At 41.4% G+C, this 25,957-nt stretch overlaps 1 protein-coding gene across 2 annotated transcripts; it reads right to left on the bottom strand.

Annotated features, from left to right (window-relative positions):
- Nucleotides 1-18,504: 18,504 nt before the first annotated feature.
- On the bottom strand, nt 18,505-25,585 carry LOC149289446 (receptor expression-enhancing protein 6-like). Of its 2 annotated transcripts, XM_089490605.1 has the most exons (6): nt 25,471-25,585; nt 24,039-24,132; nt 23,730-23,868; nt 20,184-20,352; nt 20,005-20,078; nt 18,537-18,554 (listed from the first exon to the last, which is right to left on the bottom strand). In XM_089490605.1, exons 1-6 carry the CDS (start codon nt 25,583-25,585, stop codon nt 18,537-18,539), a joined length of 609 nt encoding a protein of 202 aa, XP_089346731.1. The 2 variants fall into 2 exon arrangements, with proteins under 2 accessions (XP_089346732.1, XP_089346731.1); XM_089490606.1 differs by lacking the exon at nt 20,005-20,078 and having other exon boundaries at nt 18,505-18,554.
- Between the last annotated feature and the right edge of the window lie 372 nt (nt 25,586-25,957).

Below are 25,957 nucleotides of genomic sequence, written 5' to 3'. Positions count from 1 at the left end.
TGAGCATCACCTTCCCCACGTACAATGACAGGCACCACCTTCTCGTTGTGTATAGTGGAGAGGATATACACATCCTTCCTGTCAGTGTACCTGAGGGCCAACAGCTCCTGACTGCGCAGAGCACTGGTAGTGCCGCGCCTCTGCCTTGGGTAGGTGAGTTTTTTAGGATAACCCTTGCGGGTTGGCCTAACAGTGCCACATGCCGGGGTCTGCTGTAAAAATAAAAAATGAAACAACTCTGGGCTGGTGTAAAAGTTATCCACCCAGAGGTGGTAGCCCTTATTCAAATAAGGGGACAGCAGGTCCCACACTATCTTTCCACTAGTACCCACATATTGTGGGCAGCCAGGGGGATCAATGTGACTGTCCTTCCCTTCGTAGATTCTGAAGGAAACAGTATATCCCGTCCCACTCTCGCAAAGTTTATATAACTTTACCTTGGACGGGATATACTGTTTGAAGTTCAGTCTACCCTTGAATAGGACCAGGGACTCGTCTACAGCCACATTTTTATCGGGGATATAAATTTCAGGGAATTTACGTGAAAAATAATTAATAATGGGCCTCAATTTATATAAACGGTCAAATTGGGGGTGCTCTCTAGGGGGGCATTGGGAATTGTCAGTAAAATGTAAAAATCTTAGGAGCACAAAGTACCTGTTCCAGTGCATTATTTGGGAAAAAGCAGGGCTGGATATTATGGGATCTGTGCTCCAATAGGAGCGTATCGTGGGCTTTTTCACAATGCCCATCATAAGGGTCAGGGCCCAAAATCTTCTAATTTCATGGGAGTCAGTGGGGTACAAGGTCTGGCTTCTGTCTCCTTGGTCAGCTGCCTGACACTGGGCTGCATAGAGGTTTGTTTGAGCTGCTAGCAGCTCAAAAAACTCAGGGGCAAACATTAAATGGAAAAATTACTTTGGCTCGCTAGCATAAATGTCACATCTGATGCCAGGAGTCCCAGTAAAAGCAGGGATTACTGGGTCTATCATATTTGGGGGCACCCAATTATATTTAGAGTCAGGCTCTCCACGCCTGGCTTTAGCAGATGGACCCTGGCCATCATCGTCTTCCTCTGACTCGTCATTATCAGACGCACAGCAGGATTCCTCAGATATTGGATCAATATCTGATGCAGTCAGAGTGGCCTCGGCGTCTGACGCGGTCAGAGTGGCCTCGGCGTCTGACGCGGTCAGAGTGGCCTCGGCGTCTGACGCGGTCAGAGTGGCATCGTCATCAGACTGAGTGAGGCAGTCATGAGCCTCCTCAGCGCTGAAGACATGTTGCGCCATTGTACCTACCTGGCCAATTTCTAAAACACTACACTATCCCCAATATATGATGTGGTTTTCCACTAAGCACTGCAAAACTGTCTCTCTCTCCCCCAGTGTCGCACATCCGGCAGTAATGTCACTGACCCGATGTGGTTCAGTCCCCCAAGGCTAATGACACACCAAGTTGTTACAGGAGATCGGGCAGCAGAAAGCCATCGACGCTGGCTTCTGCTGCCAGGGGGGGCTCCAAGCTGTGAAACGACAGCCTGTTCTCCTGTGCAGCGGCAGGGATGTGTTCCTGACGCTGCACGAAGGGCTAGACGTCCCGGTACGTCTATAGGGGATTGAAGGGGTTAAGGGTGCTGGTTTACCCACCGAGCTAACTATTATGTGTATTGGTTTTTTTTGCTAGTGGTGCTGTTGCTCCTTCCTAGCAGGATATTTGGTATTTTTTTTGCTCTGCTAGTGGTGCTGTTGCACTCTCCTAGCTCTATACTATACATTTGTTTATTATTCTGTTTCGCTAGTGATGCTTTTGCACCCTCCTAGCTATACATCCAGTTAGTATTTTCTCCATGAGTTATGTTTTACTCTTGTAGGATATCGGCCCCTCATAACAGTTACCCCTCCTATGAAAGAAAAACCCCAAAAGGTGCTAGCCAAAACTAAACACATTCAATGTTCTGGCTGCCATAAGTCTCTTCAAGACCCTAAGAAAAAGCTGTGTTCATCCTGTCTGTGGCAGACAGGGAGCATGCCAGGGGTAAATAATTATTTGCCTGGCTAAAGGATGAGATGTAAGCCACATTGTCCGCCTTCAAACAACCTATGCCTACTCTTTCTGGTTTACACTCTGTGCTTCCCCCAGAACCGTCCATGTTCAGCCTATCACGCCATTTTCTGACTCGAATTTGAGTATCCTGAATTGGGAGACGACTGCTGTTAAAGCTGCAATGCACATTGAGGAGGAATCTAGACCTAAGAAATTAGACCCTTTCCCCTGCCTTCTTCAAACAGAATCCCTGCTTTCCTGTCCACCCTGTTTTGTCAGACATCATAAAACAGAAATGGAATCATCCAGAGTGACTTTAAAAAGACAGAAAAGGATATAAAACACTATCCAAAGCCTTGAAAACACCAATCAGTACTTTTCAATCACAAGTGAAAAATTTGGGGATCTCTTGATACCAAGCCAAGTCCAGGTAGACCAAGAAAGGTTTCAGCCACAATTGCCAGAAAAATTGTTGGGGATACAAAGAAAACCCCACAGGTAACCTCAGGAGAAATAAAGGTTGCTCTGGAAAAAAGACAGTGTGGTTGTTTCAAGGAGAACAATACGAAGATACTTGAACAAAAATGAGCTGCATGGTCGAGTTGCCAGATGCCTTTACTTTAATGCAGAGAATTTGCATTCTTCCGCACGAAAGCTGCACATGGGACTCTCTTGGACTTTCCAGCACGACAATGACCCTAAGCACATGGCCAAGTTACCCTTCAGAGGTTAAAGCAGAAAAAAGTGAAGGTTCTGGAGTGGCCATCACAGTCTCCCGACTTTAATATCATCGAGTAACTCTGGGGAGATCTCAAACATGCGGCTCATGCAAGACGACCAAATACTTGACCTGGAGGCATTTTTGCCATGATGAATGGGCAGCTATACCACCTGCAAGAATTTGGGGCCTCATAGACAACTATTACAAAAGACTGCACATGGTCATTGATGCTAAGGGGGACACAGTATTAGGAACTAAGGGCATGCAGACTTTTGAACAGGAAATTTCATTTTTTTCTTTGTTGCCATGTTTTGCTATATGATTGTGCCATTCTGTTGAATATGAATCCCATAAGAAATAAAAAGTGTGTTTTGCCTGCTCACTCATGTTTTTTTTTTTTTTTTTATTACATTTGATTAACTTTTGCGAGTAGCAGCAGCCAATCTAAGAAACATCTTGAGGTATGCTCCTTGCTTTCAGTAGACACAGGAGGCTCGAATATGCAATGATCCTTTAAATAATCCTGGGAAGGGTTTGGACGTTCAACTGTGCTAGAAATTATATTTATAATGTTTGATTTAGTTACAAAAGTGTAAACTTCAATAGAAGTGGAACAGAACCTTAAGATAAAAGAAATGCATTGCCAATTTGTCACATGGAGATGTCAGTTTATCACAAAACATATCAATTACACCAACTCCAACACCAAGATGGATTCCATTTTGATTTATTTATAAGGTCCAGTTACAAGTTACCCTCTATTTTACTTATGAATCTTCTTAATTGATAAACAGCACGACTAGTTCAGAACTAATTTCCTAGGACCTGCATAACCTCCTAATGCACCGAGCAAAAAGTTAAATACATGTACATGCACTGCAGACACCTTGGGCTACGCTAACACAGTTTAAATTTCTTGACTGACGGAGGTGGATGTATAATGCAATATGATGTTTTTAAAAAAGGTGTCCCCTGTTTAAAAGAGCTGTAGTACCTCCAGTGCAAACCTTGACCTTTTGAGTGGATCCATGCAGCTGGTACTTTCCCTGATATTCCTGCTTTTACTGTCACTTCAGGAATTCCTGTAGGTGTCACCAATGTCACCTCCGTTCAATTTATGGAATTGTACATGGATGATCTATGGGAGGAAATAGCTTTGCAGGCTAATCTGTATGCAGCCCAATATTTTGCCACCAATCCTAATTCCTATATTACAGGACAAGATCTATGGCAAATATGTGGGAAAAAAATACAATACGTATAAACCCCTTTGAAGGAAATATGTATAAAATAATCCCTTGTGAGATATTAGGGAAGATTGTGGTTTACACAGTGTATCCCCATCCAAGTGCTCCAAATTCTACAAGTTGTGTGAAAGTGCCAGTGGCTATGTACACTCCTTTTTGAGTACATGACCCACCAAGTTGCCCAGACCATCTACGGATGAGTGCTAACATTGAATGTGACCTGCTACATCCTACATTGAACAAAGGGTACTTATATATGGATACGTTTTTTTTGTTCAAGATAAAACAATTGGGGGGGGGATAATTATCTGAGATAATAGAGCACGTACCTTCTGGGCATTTGGTGTCTCCAACAATCCCTAATAGAATCAGGGCAGCACATTTTCCTTGCAAAATCCCCCCAACCCCAAAAAAGAGAGATATATAGAAACATTGTAGGGTGTGCTACAAGAACGAAACACGTTTTCACTGTCCTGATCAGCCTGGGCTCTGTATTGTTTCAAGATCTATCACATTGTTTAGAATTACTACATTTCATTTTTTCCTTTCCCTCAAGTATCTCATCGGATTATTTTTCAAGTGTAAACGTTCAGGGGGTTAACATATTTCTCTTTTTTTTTTATTGGGCCCTCTTTATAATTTTTGGTTAATGTTTTTTTATAATCTATTTTTAGGGTTGTCTACAGTTCCAGAACATAGACTTTTATGGGGACTAAAATGTCCAAAATGGGATATGGTCCCAGCAAACTAATTTCCAAAAATTCTAAATTTGAAAACTGAAATGCGCATGTCCCAGCTTTGGCCCTCCAGCTTCCCCAAAACATGCCTACATAGGTATGTGGGGTACTGCTTTACTTGGAAAATGTAGCTGGACACACATTGTTAGGTTTTCTGGAGTTGCACATAAGCTTGGCAAAAAAATTTACAGCAACATTGAAATGTATGCATAAAAAATAAAATTTCTGCAAACTTTGGCAGACATCAGTGAAGAAATGGCTGCCTGAAAAGTGCCCAAATGAACGTAGAACGTCTTGAGTTATCTACGTTCGTAAACATATAATTTCTGGGGGGGATTTTGAATTGGTGGCTGCCAAGAAAACAAGTTTCTAAAAACTCCTAATTTGAAAACTGAGATGCGCATGTTATTGCTTTGGCCCCATAGCTTCCCCAAAACTGACGTATGTATGTGAGGCATTGCCGAACACATATTCGGGTGCTTGACGGTGACATATACCAGAAGGTATAAATTCATACCTGAACTAGAATGTGTGTGGGGAAAAACACACCAAAAAATTATAACCTCAAACATTGACTAATACATATTTTAGCTTTTCAACATGGAATTTTGACATCTGGTGTACCTGCCCCCTGCTCCTATTTGGGACATCCTTGTAGCTGGCCAATTCAATTTACTCCCATGAAACATATATATGTTTGAAAACTAAACACCCAGGGTATTTCAAATGCAGTTATTTTAACTCCTAAGCACCAATTCTACTTTGGTAGCTTTTAAAGCTGGAGGCCGGCGCCATATTTAATATGGAACGCACTGACGCTCCAGGAAGAGATCAGGCAGGGCCCCTGTCGCAGTTTTCGGTGTTGCTGAAAAGCAACATCATTTGCTAGAACCGATTTCATCACTTTCCAAACCTGTAGAAATGCATTAAGTGGCAGGCACGTTAATTGTCATCAACGGGTTAATGCAAGGCAACATTGGTATTAAAAATACAGATGATTAGCACTGCATAAGTAACTAGGAATATATAAAAACAATACCCAATGAGGTCATAAATTGACATACATGGTTATACTAATGAAAGACCATTCACCATTATACAAATATAGTCAATCTGAATAGTATCATACAATATATGTGCTAAGTAATCAACACATCTTAAACTTCATACTATCCAGGAGTTTTTTGTTAAAGAACCTACTGTTGTAGTTAATACTAGTCAAAATCCTTACTATTTGTGGCCGTTGATCTTCTTGGAGTCCAAAATATATTGGCACTACCCTAGTTGGCTTTCCATCTATAGAGTTCACCATACACCACTCTGAAACCCGCTGGTACCATGGGTTTTGGATGGAATGAGGAGACATAAGAAGAAAGGATACCCTGCTGGACTGGATTACCTCAACGGTAGCAGCAACGGCCTGTAACCCAGCTGCCTTATCACGGTGCTCAATATAGCCATGGTAACCTTTCTGCTCCAGCATGTTGGCAATGTCAGAGGCCACATCTGCATCTTCTGTACAATACCATAAACAGAAGTCATACTTGTGAGATGCTGCACACATATCCAATATAAAAATACTGTGTGCACACAGCACCCGTTTAATTCAGGGAAAAGGTAACACCAGTTCCCAACAGCAAGCATGTTTCAGAATGTCATTCAAAAAGTCCAGAAGTATTATTCCAACAACATGGTTTAGTTATTTTGATCCAGAAGATCTAGAATAGCGGCATGTAGTTTGGTGAACAGATAAGATGGTAAGTGAATCATGCAAATTACAATGTTGGCTTTCCTCTCAGCTTACATGGCAGCCTCTCTGAGCTTCACGATAACTCCCTCCAATGTCTTACCAGCACACCTTAAAGCATCACATTTTGCCTTTAGTAGGGCCTGAGATTCCTTCAGTTTGTTGTTCATTTCAACATAGGAGCAACTGTGCATATACTTCTTTTCCCTTTCACTGTTCATGTCGTGTATAGGAATTAAAGACTCTGTAAGGAAGATGGATGTTAAACAAAATGTTATTGAAGAAGGCATTTTCCGTAGGATGCAAAATACTTTTAAGAGGCTAATATTTCTTACCATCACTGAGGTCACTGACAAACACTGGATCAGAAGCTACAGCCCCACGGACATCCTCCAAAATCTGCTCAATGCTTGGTGGCTCCGGACGAGAGGGAAGGACAATTCGCTTCTTGGCTCTGGATGTCATTTTGAAATGCCACGCATGGACTAAATTAAGTATATAGATCAAGTGGTACTAGTTAAGAAACGCCATACATTGGAAAAAGTAATTTAGGCATCTAAACACTGAAAAATATATACTAAAAAGCTCAAAGGGGTTACATAGATGTTAAAATCTGAGCGTACACACTTTCCAATGAGAAGAAAACATAACCCCAAAGATTATATTCACTTGAAACTCATTGTTGATGGAAAAACCTAACCAAATGCATACCATCCAACATTTCTAATAACCAGATGGAAACATGTTTTAGGGGGTTTTGCTTTATTTATAACAATAACTACTATTGCAAATTAATACGTAATTGAAAACAGCATATTTTATTTTTACGACTGATTTTAGAAGACACATTTTTTCAGTTTTTATACATGTTATTGTGGCATCTATGGGTGCAGCTAACATGCTACAATCATACACATGGAACATACTAAGCTCATAAAATAGAAAGCAGAGGAGGAAAGAGTAGGATTTGGGGGTCTAAAAGTAAGCAAGATATGTAAAGGCAGACAATATTTAATGAATGCATCCTTTATAGTAAAAAATGAGTCAAGACCACTGTTCCGGTTATATTCTAAATTCCATACTAGGAGCCCAAAAGTCAACATAGGGTCTGTCAAGTCACCAGACGTGAACGCAGCACTGCTTCGATACATGGAATAGATTAAAATCCTGTTTACGTGTCCGAAGTCAACGTAATGCAGGTAGGTGTTCTAAGGTCTAGTTATGGTTAATTTTAACTGGCAGTAAAGCGCTCCACAATAAACTAAACTAGTTACAAGCCCTTCCCTTGGCGCACGTTTGCACTGTAGCTGAGGGACTTACATTCGTATCGCTGTCCTCAGCGTATAGTAGCCAAAAACATATAATGAACTACTCGTACCTCTCGCAATTCCACGGCTTCTGTGCAGCTTGAGGACGTCATCGCGGAGCTACGGAAGCCGAATAGACGGCTGGCTCGTTGTATGCGCTATGTCAGAGGTTGAAGCACTAGAGTAACCACTGCCGACCACGACCTTTCCAAATGTTAGGCTCCTCCGGTTTCCAAAGGCACATTTATTACAACAATGAAAAATGTATGACAGTGCTTCTGCAATTACGGTTACTGACAAATATAACATGTGTAATTTATCTTATTGTAAAACCGTATTATTTATCCAGTGTTTTGAACTCGCAATGTGCCATACGACTACGCTAATAGTAATTCTTTTGAATTGTGATTAATCCCTTATTTACTAAGGGTATATTGTTCCCTAAAATTGGAGCTGTTTCGCTAGCATTTTTACGTATATACTTTCACACGCATACACTCATACTAACACACAGGCGCTCACACATAAACAGACAGACACACTAACACACACCTTTGTGAAGCCTCACGCTGTCATCAATAAGGCTTACATACACAATACAATGTAGTAATAGGACATATTACTAGATATCTCTTAATTTAGGAACTTTACAGAGCTCTTACAGTGAGGCACAGTTAAATTCACTAATTATTGGTTCAAAGAGTAACAAAGTATGCAATTGATGCCTTGTCAAATCATAATTAAATCTTCCAGATATCAATGATATCATGATAATCATGATGTGGGTCTCTGCTAACCCAAAGTACTGACAAAATAGGCTAACCCAAAGTACTGACAAATAGGCAAAGTTAGAGCCCATAGCAGTCCTGCATTTTTGGAGGTAAAATTTAGGATCCAACATAATTATAATAATTAATAAATATACCTTAAAGAGGTACACAATGGAATGACATTTTATGTATTTTTAACTGAAGTACTAATGGTTGTAAAGAATCTGCTCGCACCCAAATACTCACGCTTAGGCTAGGTTTCCACTTGGGTTTTTGTCCTGCGTTTTTTTTCTTGATGAAAAACGCCAAGAAAACTGCCACTGCATTTTTCTGCGTTTTGGCGTTTTTTTCTGGAGTTTTTTCTGGCGTTTTAGCCTTTCTGTGGAAATTGCTTTTTTTTACCTTAGGCAGTTTTTCCAGCCTTTACAAGTTAGAAGTTTCACCCAGCTAAAAGGGATTAGGATAAATGGCAAGTATCTGCCCCTGATGTCATTTACTTGGTAGAGTTCTACTGAAACGCCCCGGCGGACCCTTTTGTCACTTTTCTGTGGTTTGTAAGGCCTGCTTTATTCCGAATGTCTGCTCCTCTAGGAAGATTGGCCCCAAATGATGGTGCAAATTGTTTGCTGTTGCTTTTGGCACGCAGGATCCAGTTGATGTGTCTCGTATGTTTGTTTGTAATGGCATGTTTGTTCCAAATGGTGTAGAATTCAATATGAACTTTGTTTTGTGTGAAACTGTTTGTTTCCAGCCTATTTCTCGTAGGACACACAGATACTGGGTCCATCCTCTGCATTGTAACTGTGGAAAAAACGCCATAAAAAATGCCAAGGCAATAAACCCACATGGCTTTTTCATGGCGTTTTTTCTCTCCCATAGACTTCTATTGGAGAAAAACGCCAAGATTTCCTTGCAAAAAACGCCAGAGTGTCAACATGCTGCGATTTTGAAAAACTGCCACAGAGCCCAAAAAAGCAGAAAAACGCCAAAGAGGACTGAAAAAACGCCAAACAAAAAAACGCCAAGTGGATATGGCATTCTGCGATTTCCTATTGAAGAACAGCTAACATCTGGCTGCTGCGTTTTTTCACAAAAAAAACGCCAGGTGGCGCTATTGGCGTTTTTATGGGCGTTTTTAGCTAAAAAAAACCAAGTGGAAACCTAGCCTTACCCCCCCATAAACAGCCAGACATAAGCACACACCCAAACACTAATACTTACACCTCAAGACACACATCCAGACACGTTGACACTCACACTACACATGTACCCAAGGTCATCTAATATTGATTGGACCCTGGGCAAGCATTTACTCTAGCCCCCCACACTCCCTCTACAAATTAGGAGGAGACCGTCAGAGTCAGTGCAGTCTTCCCCCCGAGTCACAGATTGCACACATATGACTTGCCATCTTTTTCCCCCCAAACATGCATGTGAAATCTTTGCCCTAATCAGTCTCCCAGTGCCATCTCTGCCCCCACTTACAGATCCATGCTATCACACACACATTCGTTTACTCATTCACAGATAATCATATATTCACCGATTCACACATAGTGATTAATACACCTTCCCCCACCCCCTTACATCAACTGCAGGTTTCTCTGGCGCTTGCAGACTTCCGTAGGGATTGGCAGCTTACCTCTGTATTCCTCCCATGAACAACTTCCCTTTTACTGCCCAGGGGAAGCAGGGATGCAGCAGGGTCACGCGATGTAACGTATCACGACCCTGCTGTGTCTCTGCTTCTCCTGGGCCGTACAAGAGAGTTTGCTTGCAACACAGCAGTAAGCAACAGGCAACAGTTATTTTGAGAGTTGTCCGGGCCCCCTAGAGTGGCAGGCTTGGTCGCAGTTGCGACCCCTGCAGGCTCAAGTGGCAGCTGCTATGAGTCCCCCAGGAATGAATGGTCCTGTGCTGCCCCTTTTTTCCCCACGTTAAAGACGGCCTTGCACACACCACCACTGACACTCACACACAACCGGTGCGACCCTTTCTTCCTCATCTACTCTTACCGTCAAGGACTATGTCTCATCTTTTCCTTTAATTTCTTTAGGTCACTGCATCATGTGCTGCTTTTTGAGACCTTTTATGCTAATTTATGCTGCAAGACAGGTTCTATTTAATTGATGTTTAGATCCAACAGGGCTGGCAGTAATTATGCCTGCGTGAGTCTAGTGAAATTGAACTAATTATAAATTAAATAAGGTTAATTGGTTAATTTAGTAACTAATGGGGTGATTACTCCTTCACAGGTAGGGTAAGATAGTTTTTTTTCTTCTATGAATTTTGTGTTCATCTTTGTTGTATATTAAAGTTAGTTTGATGATCTAAATCTTAGTCATGCTCCACATTATATGCAGAGTTGTCATATCACATGTTCATTCTGGGAAATCTCTGTATTTGACCCAGAGTCTCTGGGTAAAGTGCTGCTTTCCAGGGTCGCTTTCCTCTCTATTTGGGCAGAGGGAGAGGTGTTCAGCCATGCCCACTTTCCTCTGATGTCTTGGGATAGCCCTACCCATGTAGACAGCTAGACTCCCCCCATGGGGCTTGTTTGTTCCATCCACTCACTTCGACTTAAGCACTGTCCATGCCAAGCTATTGGTAGTTCAGATCAGTAACGGATATAAAGTGGACTCTGGCGCTTTAAAGCCAGCTGCTAGGATGATCACCATGTTTTCCATAACATACATAATTTCAACACATATTGCTGGCTAGCACATTTTTTTCCAAAATGATCTTGTATGATCTGTATGAGGCATAAATGAAAGAAACATATAGGAGAGACATACCCGTTTCAATGATCAGGGTATCATCTGTTTTGACAAACAAGGTGATCTCCAAAGTGTTCAGTATATTCCCTCAAATGATAATCAAAAGGCAGAAAAATTGGCTTGATTATAGACCGCACCCAATTCTAAGCCGCACCCTTAAGATTTTTAAAGAAAAAAATACACGAGTGGAATAGTAAAACAGTATTTTATCTAATGAACAGGAATACATGATTTTCAACATTTTGGTATCTATTATACAGTTAGTCAGCATATTTTATATACAAACATAAATTTGGAAAACCAATAGCCATTTTAAGCTCCCCCCTTAATTCATATCTGGGGGGCCATTCTGCCCCCCCAGATATGCCACTCTGCTCCCTGATGTTTTATACCCCCCCAGATATGCTACTCTGCTCCTCTGGTATGCCACTCTGCTGCCCTGGGTCACTCTGTCCTCAGATATCCTACTCTGCCTCCTGATATGCTTTACCCCCCCCAGATATGACACTCTGCTCCCCTATGTCACTCTGCCCTCAGGTTTGCCACCCTGCTCCCCTAGATATCCCATTCTGCTCCCCTGATATACTTTATGCCCCCTGATATGCCACTTTGCCCCACCCCCTTGATTTACCAATCCATAACCAGACTCCATGGTGTCTTGCGGGGGCAACCGGTGGACATCTGCGCGATACGCGTAGACAGCCTCTGCTGCTGCTCGCAAATTCCGCTGGGGCTTCTATGCCGGCGCTTCATCATAGAAGCCCCGGCGGAAGTGCCGGCAGCAGTGGAAGTTGTCACATCACACAGACGTCCACTGGCTGCCAGAGAGGAGGATCCAGGTCCCCTGTAGCGCTGCAGGTGACCTGGATCCTAACCCTGCTTTTTCCTTGCAGCAGGGCTAAATGAAAATGAAAAAAAAGAAAGACCGGCGCCCGGAACTGCATGTCCCGGTAGGGTGCCCACATTTTATTTATTCCATTCAGGGACAAACTATGAAGTGCATGAGATCACACACAGGTGTGTGTATATATATATATATATATATATATATATATATATATATATCCGTTACACATGCATTTTTAACTACATAATATGTACTTATCTCTTTGAAGTATAGACCGTGATTGAAATATGATTTAAAAATAATAGTTGAACTGGCAGAGTGGTGTATAGAGGCATTAAGGGGGGTAAAAGCCATTTCACAGAGCACTCTGCCTCCAGAAATGCCTTATGCCCCCCATTTAACACTCCCTCCCCCTCCCTCCTCCAAACTTACCGGAGCTTCTGAGTCCCCAGTGCGTAGTCCGGGCAGACCTTCCTCAGCTGTCAGAGATCAGAGTTCCCTGATCTCTGACAGCCTGGGAAGGTCTGCGCGATGGACACAGACAACCCCGCTGCTAACCGCACATCCTCCCGGCTGCAGTGAAAGTTGTGTACGCGAATCGCGTAGAGCTCTACACACTGCCCGGTGCTTAGACTAAGCACCGGAGACTCAGAAGTACTGGTAAGTGGGGGGGGGGGGGAGTGGAGACAGGAGAATCCAGGTCCCCTGCATCTCATAGTCAGACCTATTTGAGGTCTGATTATATAACGACCCTGATTATAAGATGAGGGTTATTTTTCAGAGCATTTGCTCTGGAAAAAAACTCATCTTATACTCAAGCAAATACGGTATATAAATATTAGACCCTGTTTCCAATTAATTTTATATTGAAAAAATTGGGCCCTGCTCCACGCTCCCTAGCATGCAATCACTCTCTTCGCTCCTGCCCTAAAAGAAATATTTGCTACACTGAATCAGAATCAGACATACAAATCCTGTATTTGCAGGTATACAATTATAATGCATGAAAACATAGCATTGCAGGTATAGATCAATAGAACACAGAAACCCAGCATTGCAGGTATAGATCAACTGGAAATCACACTGAGGGCATAGATCAAATAAACACATGGAAACAGCATTGCAAGTATTGATCGACTGCATAAGAGATACAAACCCTGTATTTGCAGGTATACATAAATAATGTATGGAAACATAGCATAGCAGATATGTATTGTAATAAAATGTATAGGGCCAATACAAACTTCAAATAATTGGATCACATATAAATGTATGTGCGTCAAAAATAGGCAGAGTCACTTAGATGCAAACAAAGGTGAAACATTTAATACGAACAAAAATAGACGAAGAATATAAAAAGTAGATAACAAAAATACGAATCAAGTCTTACAAAACCTTGGAGAGGAATTTAGTTCATGACATCTGTCCTATGCATTCCTGAGGATGGAGGGAGGGAGTGTTGAGACGTGAAGAGTCCGTGGATGGCAAGTACATCTTCTCTCGACCTCTCTTCCCATGCCTCCCCATGTCTTACAAAAGCCTAGCTTATATGTGCCTTGGATAGTGATGTCAGTCTATTGGTCTTCACCTAATTGGGTAAACATGCTCACTAAGATCTTTACACGTCAAAACCCTATTTTAGGTGGTGGCTGTACGCATACTGTAATGCCCTTTTAGAGTTACAACTATACCCTGCATTAGCAAGTTACTATCCTATCTATAGAATGCCTGTTCAGCAAATCCTTCATTCTATATTTAAGGTCAAGGAAACCTTGAAGCTTATTATTGAAACATATTAATATATCTTAATAATCATTTATTTATGAACAATGATTACATATCTTTGACTATTGCCTATACCAATAATTATATATGGTCCATTTCATATTACTAGGGTTAAAAGAGATGTTAAATGTGTTAGAATCTTTTACATGTATCAACAGAAAAACACAGCTTTGCAGGTATAGATCAATTGGAATTTGCATAAAAACTCAGCATTAAAGGTATTATTATTATTATACTTTATTTATAAAGCGCCGTCAGATTCCGCAGCACTGTACAAGATTAAAATTTTACAGATAACGGCAAGTACAATACAGTAATTGACATACAGATACAAGAGAAATGAAGGGCCCTGCTCCTGCAGGAACTTACATTCTAGGTGGATAAAGGGTAAGAAACAGGAGGTGAGGACTGCGTGGTAGTGAATTATGTTAATGTAGGGCGAGATAAGGGTTGTAAGTGGGCAATCCAGGACATGTAGTCACCCATACGAATTGCGCATCCCTGTGCTAAACCCCGATTATAGACCGCACCCCCACTTTAAAGACTTAAAGTGGGGGGGGGATGCGGCTTATAATAGGGCAAATAAGGTAAATAACTTTAATACTAAAAAATATCCAATCTTACATTAACTCCATAAGTAGCATTTTGCTATTTCAAAACCATTTTTTCCCAAATCTGGTCATTCTGCCCCCATGTGCTATTTCGGACATCTTTGAAGCAGGCTAATGCAATCCTAGATTGCTTTCTAAGCTCGGTTAATGCCATGACATGCCACACACGTTATTGGTCGTTAAGCGACTGTTTTTCTGTGACGGCCTGGCACGTAAATGGTCGTTAAGAGTTTAATAGTCGAGTTAAGAGTCATTGTCCTGCAGCATTACACAACTTCTTCTGAGCTTCAGCAGACTGAAGTCACCCACATATTATGCTGTATACCTTGATAAATGTGGGAATTCATTGTCCCCTTGATGATGGTAAGCTGTCCAGACCCAGAGGCAGCCCCAAATAACAATGCTTCCTTTGCCATAGTTCACCGTTGGGATGATGTTTTCATGTGGGTATGCAGTGCCCTTTTATATCATATGTAGTGCTGTTTGTAGTGTCCTCTTTGGCGAACAGCGATGTTAAGTTGGAGAGCAGAGGCTCTCTATGGACTCTAAGCCTGTTCAATGTTTTGCGTACAGTAGACTCATGAACAGAGAGGTTAACCAGTTCCAATGATTCCTTCAAGACTTAAGTGGTTACTTAGTGTTTTTTTTACCTCATTGAGCATTCTGCATTGTGCCCTCTGAGTCATCTTTTGCTGGGTGCCCACCTCTAGGGAGAGTAGCCACAGTACTAAATTCTGTCTATTTATGAACAATTTGTCTAACTGCAGACTGATGTAGAATATGTTAACTCTATGAAATTACATTGTAACCCTTCCCTGCTCTATGCAAACCAGGTCTTAGATGAGGCATGGTTCACATGGGCAGATTCTTCAGAATAGCAAACGCAATGTTTAAGTGTTTTAGTCAAAGTAGCTCTAAAACACATCTCCTAAACCTGTTTCATTGATTAGACTTTTTTTCCCCCTGTATTCAACCTGTAGGGGAGTCTGGAGAGACCCTCTTGGAAATTTTTTAAAGGCCGTCTCCATCTTCCGACAAAAAAATCTCTCACCATGGTGCTTGTGACTGATCTCCAGATGGCTTGATACATACCACCCAACACATCAGGTCTCTAAACCCTGGGACAGCTGTGTTGGGTGTCTACAGGTAGGCAGTGGGTGGGTAGGACTACCTTCCTTATGCAGATAAGCTAGCAAGTCTAAAAATTAGACCTCAGATGAAGAACAACATGAACTATTACACCCTGTCATGATTTAGTCTACAAAAATAAAGACAAAATGGAGAAGCCATATGTGAAAAAACTATGTACACCCTTATTCCTTCCATAGGAATTAAGATGCTAAGTAGGAGACATGTGCTGCTAATTAAATGCCCTTGATTAATTAATCATCAGCAAGTGTGACCACCACTGAAGTTTCAGCAATTTGCTGGTCTGGAGCATTCAGGTGTGTGTGAACACAATGCTAAGGATGAAAGACATCAGCAATGATCATAGAGAAGTAATTGTCGCTGCCCATAAATTTGGAAAGGGTTATAAAGCCATGTCCAATTACCATCAAGTCCGTCATTCTACAGCGAGAGATTATTCAAAAGTGGAAAACATTCAACTCAATTGCCAATCTTCCCAGGAGTGAACGTCCCAGGAAATTCACCCCAAGGTCAGACTGTGCAATGCTCAGATGAATTGCAAAAAACCCCAAGGCCTCAACATGTTAAAATTCATGACAGTAGAATCAGAAAAAGACAAAAGTATGTTTTTTTGTTGGGGTTGCCAGGGAAAACATCTCTCTAAAAAGAACATGGCAGCAAGGCTTAGGTTTGCAAAGCAGCATCAGAACAAGCCAAAAGAATTCTGAAACAATGTCCTTTGGACCAAAGTGGAGATGTTTGGCCACAATGCACAGTGCCACTTTTGGTATTTCAGCACAAGCACCTCATACTAACTGTCAAGCACGGTGGTGGGGGTGGTGTTTTGCAGCCACAGGACCTGGGAACTCCTTTGCATACCAAAATGTGAGGCCATCTGTCTGACATCTAAAGTTTGGCCACAATTAGGTAATGCAACAGGTCAATTATCTCAAGCACAACAGAATGCCTGAAAGTGAAAATAAGGTGTAGCAACGGCCCAATGAAAGTTCTTACCTCAACCCAATCCAATTGCTGTGGCAGGAGCTGTGTATGGCTTCTCCATTTTGGCTTTATTTTTGCTGAATAAATCATTACACTGGATAATATGTCATGTGTATCTATGAGGTTGTATTTGCCCAATTTTTAGACCTGCTAAGGAACAGATTATTGTTATTTTCTGTAATATAATGTAGAACCATAGAATTCAAAGAGGATATGCTTTCTTTTTTACACGTGTGTGTGTGTATATATATATATATATATATATATTAGGCCTGCAACTATTATTTTTCTGATTAATTGGATCAAACAGGATCTTAAAAACAAACAGAATAAGAAAATTCTTTGAGAAAAATGCATTTCTTGTTTTTATTTCCCCATCTGCCCCCTCCCCAGTTATGCACATTTGAGCCCAGGTTTGTCACACTGCCTCCCAGATATGCCTTATATCCCCCATACGCCGGTGCCCTGATATGCCTTATACCCCCCAGATATACCCCTCTGCACCCCCAGATATGCCTTATATCCCCCATATGCCAGTGCCCTCTGATATGCCTTATACCCCCCAGATATGCCTTATAGCCCCCATATGCCTTATACCCCCAGATATACCCCTTTGCCCCCCAGTTATACCTTATATCCCCCTATATGCCACTCTGCCCCGATATACTTTATACCCCCAAATATGCCCCCCCCCTCCAGACTTACCCCCGTGCTCCAGACTCCTTGGTGTCTAATAGGGGCAGCCGGTGAACTTCTGCAGGATGCGCGTAGACAAGCTCTGCCGATGGCCGGCGCTTGCGCTGGAGCTTCTATGACTGAGCATCGGAAGGGTCATGTGACGCCAGTGCTCCATCATAGAAGCCCCAGCGGAAGTGCCAGCAGTAGCGGAGGACGTCTGCGCACATCGCACAGGCGCCCACCAGTTGCCAGAGAGGAAGATCCAGGACCCCTGTAGCGCTGCAGGGGATCCTCCTCTATGGCAGCCAGCGGATGTTGCGCAATGCGCAACCTCCACTCCATCACAGAAGCTCCGATGAAAGTGGAGGACAGTAGAGGAGGATGTCTGCACGCATGGCACAGACGCCTGTCAGAGAGGAGGATCCGGGTCCCCTGCATCGCTGTGGGGGAGCTGGATCTTAGTGTTATTATAAAATATATTTTATGGTGTTGTTATATTTTTCAGAGCATTTGCTCTGGAAAAAACTAGGGATGCACCGAAATGAAAATTCTGGACCGAAACGGAAAATTCAGAATTCACTTGGCCGAAACCGAACTGAAAATTCACATTTATTGCAGTGGTGGTTACCACAATCACAGTTTCAAAAAGTCACAAGCAGTAGAAAACATACGACTGTCTTAAATCTCCTCTCCGGTTATATGTAATATTTGTCAGTTTCTTATATTTATTATTTGTTCAATCTAACACCTGTGTTTTAAATTAATTAAAACTGGAGTTATGACTTGCATAAGGTCAAACGACGAGACAGTGGATGAATGTTGTCATGTGCAGAAGAAGGGAGTACAGTCTGGAGCGTTTTATCTGCTGAAAACTAAAGTCTTAATATATCCCTCAATAGCTTTAAAACACCAACCACAAACACCAAATGGGAAAACAGAATGGAGAAGAAATTGGTCTTGCATTATATATATATATATATATATATATATATATATATATATATATATATATATATATATATATATATATATATATATATATATATATATTATATATATATATAATTTTTTCCCCCAGAGTAGGTCCATTGAAAAGGTTGGTTATTTCTTTTTTTCTGATTCCAAGGAGTGGATCACTGCTCCTTTGCATGCTAGGAAAGAAAATAAGGAGAAGTGAAGTTTCAGTTGACAATATACAAAGCTCTGGGTATACCTTGAAGAAGGAGATTTCCACAGGGTTGACAGCAAGTTCTATATTTGTAGCACAATATTAGTGAAAGGGAAACAAGCTACTAAACTACCAGTGCCCCAAGTTCTAGCAGACTGATCATGGGAATTGCAGTTTCAAAATGGAGAGATGCACATTGGTAACCCTTTTATTGCAATAACAACATGATCCCATCAGCATTGCCAGGTAAGTGCTTGACAGTGTGAGATATAGGTCTACGCAGGGGTCTCCAACTGAAACTTGGAAGGAAATTACATTTCTCTGGCTACTGCTAAGTAGCTTTCAAAAGGAATGGCACACTTTGGATTATGGGGAGAATTGGATAAGGTAGTATGTATCTGTCCCAGCATATCTAAACCTCAGAAAGAAATACAATGGAAACTACTATATAACAAAAAGTTGGAGACCCCTGGTCTATAGTGATCAATGCACATATTGTTTTGATAATGCCACCCAGTCTCACCACAGAAATGTGAACACATATTTAGAATGATCAATCAGTACCACTCTCTGCAGCTCATCTACTGCAAAAAGGTTAAACTGAACAGGAATGGACTTCTACTAAAAGAGTGAGTATGCAAAATTAGTGCACAACATCAGTGACAGTACTAGAGAAGGGAGCTCAGCATGGGACAGGCATATTTCATACAAAAGAAAGCAGCATAATCCTGCCAATCACAAAGAGAATGCATGCACCTTGCACTACCCACTCTTCTCAGACCAATGAATCTCTTCTGCAGCAGAGGAACCCTTTGTGGCATAACATATTACATCATCAAGGGATTCCTTCAATTTAGAGTGCTCTATGAGAGCCAATCAGATAATAGCAGAAAACACATTCCTCTTTGCCATCTCTCAGCTTTTATCATACTGAATCAGATCAAAGACCTTAATGTGTCATAGTGGAGAAAAAGATCTATTGCAAGATAGCAGAAACCACTCCTACCTTAGACCTGCTGATGTTAAATTGGCATAACATGTCATGAAGTCATTAGGCATGTTAATATTTTGTGATGACATGGCACTTTGGAAAATAACATATCTGCGTATCAGCCCATCAAGATGGCTATCTGGCTAGTTTGATTATATAGGGAAAGTGTTGCCTAAGGAAATACCTATTGCTTTTTTGCGTGTGGCTCCTTATATTATTCTATGTAACATGATAGCCCTCAATATATTTTAGTAGGTAAGCATATATAGGGAGGATGCTCAGCCAATTTTGACTTTACCAATGTAAAGTTTATCTTGAAAACAGTGTAAAATATGTAGCAATAAACTATCGATGTAGGTTACTAGATTGCTCTAAAAACTTAATATATAGTAAAATAGACAAGCCTGTGCTGAGCTCTCCACCTCTAAATTCAGGTACATACTGAGGTGCTGGGAAGGGCTTGTTGCCCACCCTCGCGTGTCAGAAGAGATTTGCTGCTGGTCAGAGTCTGAAGTACTGCATTGCCGGATGCAAAGGAGAAAAAAACAGAACGTAAGAATGAGGACAGCCAGAAGAAAAAGACAGAGGCAAATCGCCAGCAACATATAGCCAAAAACATACCTTCCCTTGTCAGCGATTCAGCAGTGCTCAGTGCTTGACCTCCAAGGTCACTTACTACACTGTCCACAGTCTGGTGGTGCTTCAGGAAAAATGGCCGAATGAAGCGGCTATAAAGAATCTGAGAGCCATTCCACGAAAAGGGAGCCATACACCACAGCAGGAAGGCACACTGAACAGAACAAGTAAGAGACACCGTTAGAAGAAGAAAAAAAAAAAGGCAGCAGGGAGCACTAACAAAAGGGTAATGAAATAAAGATTAGAAATCAGAAATTAGCAAACTATTACATCTACACTACCATTCAAATGTTTGGGGTCAAGGAAAACAAGGCCATTTCTAGCTGGGCTAACATAATTGCAAAAGGTTTTCTAATGATTAATTTGGCTTTTAAAGTTGGATTAGCAAACAACTTCCCACTGGAACACAGGAGCGATGGTTGCTGATAAAAGGACCTCTGTTTGCCCATGAAGATATCCCATTAACCCTATAAGGCCAGAGCTGTTTTTTGGTTGTACCCTTTGTGACAATAGCTGTTTTAGCACTTCTGCTGTGCTCATGTTGAGCTGTAATTTTCTTATTTATCATTTACTGTACCCACAAAAGCTATACCGCATTTGCTAGATTATAAGAAGACATCCCAAAATCTGAATATTAATTTAGGGAAAAAAGAAAAAGCCTGAATATAAGACTACCCTATAGGAAAAAAGTTTTAATAAATATTAAATTCATGTAAACAATTTTTTCATATTTAACCCCTTAGCGTCCATTGCCGTGTCAGGCACGTCATGCAATCACTTTCTAAGCTTAAACGGTGATGCTGTAATGCCTCGATGTCAAGGCATTCAGCAACACCGGGATCGGCATCATGGGCCATGTCTGGCCCCTCCCCGGGGCGTCAACAACCGCCATACATTGTATGGCGGCGGACGCCTGTTTTAAAAGCGTTTAGGAGGCGATCAACGATCACCTCCTAAACTTCAATGGTGTCGCTGGAATGCCTCGATCAGGAGGCATTCAGCGACACCAAAGACTTACCCCAGGACGGAGAGTGGTCACAGCCGCTACTGCCGGTGATCTTCGCCATCCGCAAGATGGCGGCCGCCCGGGAAAAAAAATAAAAATAAAGTTGAAAAAGTTCGCTAGAGGGTCTCCAGACCCTCTAGAGAACTCTGGCTCGACTTGCAGGTTGAATACAGGTACTGCATTCAACCATACAAGTCAATGGAGCCCAGCTTTCTAATCACTATGTGATTAGTAAAATATTTAAAAAAAAAATTAAAAAAAAAGGAAAAAAAAAAGCTTAAAAAAAATAAATGGTAACATTTAAAAATTATTATGCACCAGAGGAACTATCCAGTTCCAGCAAAATGTAAAAAAAAAAAAAAGTCCAAAAAGAATAAAATAAAAAAATAAAAGTTTATTATTATGAGCAAATGCTAAAATTAGCGCTGTATCTTCCCAAAAATCCTGACATGGAAGAAATAAAAGCATTTCAAATACCCAAGGGGTGTCTAATTTGAAAAAATTTATGGTTTGACGGGGTAAATTGGAGTGGCTGGGCTCAAAGATAGCACAGACTGACCGAAATGGGGGGGGGGGGGGGGGAAGTGCACTTCCAAAATGTGGCATTTTAACCCCAAACACCAGACAAACCCATACATGTGGGGTATGACTGCACTCGGGAGATGTTCCTGAACACACATTGGGGTGTTTGATAGTGATGTATACCTGGAGCTATACATTTATACCTAAAGTACAATTTGTGTGAAAAAAAATACCAAAAAAAATACTACCAAAAAGTGTGGCAACGGCTGGTGGTAGAATCTGATGCATGGAAGTGGTTAAATACTACCATTTTAAGTACCTTGGGGTGTCTAGTTTTCTAAAATATATGGTTTGATGGGGTAAATTGTAGTGCCCGGGCTCAAAGATAGGGCATAGGCACAGACTGACCAAAATAGGGGGGGGGGGAAAGCGCACTTCCCAAATGTCGCCTTTTAACCCCAAACAGCAGTCAAACCCATGCATGGGTGGTATCACTGTACTCGAGAGATGTGGTTGAACACATATTAGGGTGTTTGATAGTGACGTATACCTGGAGCTATAAATTTATACCCAAAGTACAATTTGTGTAAAAAAAAAAAAATGCCAAAAAAAATACCACAAAGTGTGGCAAAGGCTGGTGGGTAGAATCTCATGCATGGAAAGGGTTAAAATACTAGCATTTGAGACACTTTTGGCAACTGAATGTCCGAGGCGTGGAGTTGTCTTGCTATCCGGGTGCTCTGTTGCTTTCAGATTGCTGTAACTGTGTTTTATCCAGCTCACTTCTGTATTGTTGCACTCCAGACTGCTCTTTTCTACTGCGGTACTGTTGTATCGATGTTATGCCATCTTATATACAATGTGCAACTGTGTTGAATTATATTTTATTACTTTTCAATAAAGAGATTTGAAAATATAAAAAAAAACCACTAGCATTTGAAATACCTTGGGGTGTCTAGTTTTCAAAAATATATGGTATGATGGGGTACATTGAATTAGGTTTTTTCATTAGCTTTTTTGGATGAGTAAAAGATTTTTGGGGTAAAAGTCAGAAAGTTTTTTTTTTTTTATTTTTTCATCATATTTTATATTTTTTTTTTATGGGAAATTAGATAATATGATCAAAACAATGGTATCTGAAGAAAGCCCTTCTTGTCCTGAAAAAAAACAACATATAATTTGTGTGGGTTTACTAAATGAGCGAGGAGAAAATTACATCTAAACACGAACACCGCAAAAGTGTTGAAACAGCCTCGGCCCCAATGGTACAAAAGGTAAAACACAGCCTGGTCCTTAAGGGGTTAATAAAAGCTATGCTTGAGAACCATTTTTTTTTGTTTTTATTTCCTTTGATTTGCCAACCTGCCCCCCCAGTTATGCACATCTGCCCCCTGGCTTGCCACTCTGCCCCCAGAAATGCCTTATACCCTCCTATATGCCACTCTGCCCCATGATATGCCTTTTAACCCCCTATATGCCACTCTGCCCCATGATATGCCTTTTAACCCTATATGGCACTCTGGCATATAGTAAAAGACATTTCTGGAGGCAGAGTGGCATATAGGGTGGTATAAGACATTTCTGGAGGCAGAGTGGCATAAAGGGGGGTTAAAAGGCATATCATGGGGCACACCGCCTCCAGAAAAGCCATTTGCCCCCCATATAACCCCCCCGACTTACCAGTGCTTCTGACTCCCTGGCATCTAGTGGGGGCAGCGGGTTGAGGCCGGCGTTAGTTCCGGCGGTGCTTCTATGACTAAACACCGGAAGGTCATGTGACACCGGTGCTCCGTCATAGAAAGAGGACATTCCTAAGTAACACCAAACTTTTGAACGGTAGTTTATACAGAGAGTGGAGTACCGAAAGAACTTTGAGCCAAGAATGAAAATTAGAGAGTAGGTAGAAGGAAGGAGTATAGGTAACGTGAACAGACAGAGTAAAACCCGATTAACAATTTGAATGTACGACAGCGCCTCACTGTAGCGATATCATATATGCTTACCTTTCCTAGGTAATAAAATGGAAACCAGAAGAGAAATATATCAGAAAAGAATTCTACCACGCTGAACACCCCATACACCACCCAATACGTCAGCCATATTGTGTCGTCTTTTTTATCCGAACTTTCTATCGCTTTAATTCTAGTAAAAAAAAAAAAAAGTAAAGAAAGATTAGCAAACACCAAAAACACTGACACTTTTTGTTTTCTTACATAAATCTTGCAAGACACAGGGAACTTGTAATCTGGGAGAGTTTAGTGTTTTGTTTTCCTGTTTTGAAAATCCGTGGGGGGATCAGTACTAATACTTACGATGTGTAGGCTGGATATACAAAGCCGATCAGATTGCATACCAAAGAAGCTCCGTAACCGAAGATAAGGTACAACCCCAAAGAGCAGACGGAACCTGAAAAAAGACAGCATCATTGAAAAGGGAACTTTTCACTGCTTTTCTTCTTTTGCAAACAGATTTACAAACAGTGTCATTTTCTGTTTCAACAAACCAGCTGTATAGAAACACAGAAAGCGATGGCAGACAAGAACCATTCGGCCCATCTAGTCTGCCAATAGTGGGGTTTTTTTAGTACATGTTAATCTTGTCTGTGTAGTCCAACACGTTTTTTGTAATGGAGAAAAGAACTTCATTAGCATCGCCATAAAGATCCAACCTAGTGTGGTGTTTGAGAACATAGACCAAAATATCCCACGACTGCTTTGCAATGTCAACTTCCAGATCTGCAGATAAATCAAAGTTTCCTTCAGCTCTACATTGCCTTTATATGCCTAACTATATAATAATAAAAAAAAAAAATTGTAGGGGGTGAATGTGATCTATACATCCTGTACTTTTATTTATCATGCTAAAGTTTAACATTCACCAACGTTTGCAAGAAGGTGAAGTCTCTTAGTAAAGGTAGAGAGCTGCAGTTAATGCTCAGCAATTATAATGCTGCGTCTGGCACTCCAAGCACAGGTTCACATTAGCAGCTTAATGTCAGAAAATCCCTTACTCCCTCCTCCTAACACACAGAGGGTTTCTCTATAAAGCTTATGCGGTCTGACAGCCAAGCCAAGTTCCAGACACACTTGTCTGCCATCGTGGGAGGGTAAGGGGATACTCATTCAATAATGCACCCATTTACTCCAACAAGAAGAAATCCCTCTATTATTGGCTTCTACTGAAGATTATATATTAAATCCTAGCTTGGGGTCACAGCAGCTAGTGATTTACACAGTAAATACTCTCAGCAATGTGATGTGTGCTTGGGTTCATGGACATCTGAGAAATGCTTAGGGAAGCAATGGCACCATGAGATATGATAACACTTCCCTTTGTGTAGTATTTTAATGTATATAGCTTGAAACTGCATTAACAGGTTACAATAGCTTCACCAGACACTATAATATAATAAATCTATCAGACTATTGGCTTCTTACCTCTGCTAGAACAAAGGTTCAACGACCTTTAATATGGCCAAGCCCCTCCCATAAATATTGATCAGCACCCGCCTCCCCCAACTTGAACTTCCTTTACAGTTTGCACACTGATGATTAAGTGACTCCTGACTCCCCCATAACTCCTGAGCACATGGAAGTACTAATAAAAATAAGATTCTTCTTAAGCCTTTCATACATTAACAAGGACCAAAGAACATACGGTATATTCGGAAGAGGAAACTATTACCACCTCATCACAGGTTACTACTGATCTCTCTTCTCTACCGGTAAACATTCCGCATCTTACCGGTCGCTATATAGTTCTTCTTGATCCCCGATTTCGCCTCCAGCTTTCCTAGGAGGCGGGAGACCAAGTTGTCTCCGTTGATGTAACTATTGAAGCGCTCCCGGAGAGAAGGCATGGCTGACACCGGAGCGGGAGCAGGCAAAGACCGCAGGAGTTCTAATCACCTGCCTGTGCGTCTTAGATGCTTCTCCTCAGGCGAGGGCGGGTCACGTGTCCGACTGCCAATCACAGAAAGGGGCGTGTCTTTTAACTGCAGGTGGGAGAGGTTAAAAGGTGTGCAGTATACTTGTATTAGCGTTATTGTGGTTCATTAATATTGGATATTATTCATACTGCTTCCCGCGCCTCTATAACACGCTAAAGATGTCACTCTGAGTATTACCTCATGTCTTTTCGTGCCGCGTGTTTGCCGCAAAATAAGCCCCGCGTGCCGTAACCTGCCGGTGTGACGCAGCCTGCACTCGCAGTCACTATATAATCACTTGGA

The sequence above is a fragment of the Sceloporus occidentalis genome, unplaced genomic scaffold (assembly GCF_023333645.1).
Source record: "Sceloporus occidentalis isolate IW3139 unplaced genomic scaffold, rSceOcc1.0.p SCAF_45, whole genome shotgun sequence".
Lineage (NCBI taxonomy): Eukaryota > Metazoa > Chordata > Lepidosauria > Squamata > Phrynosomatidae > Sceloporus > Sceloporus occidentalis.
Note: the sequence above shows the minus strand (reverse complement) of the source record. Positions and strands in the feature narration are given on the sequence as shown.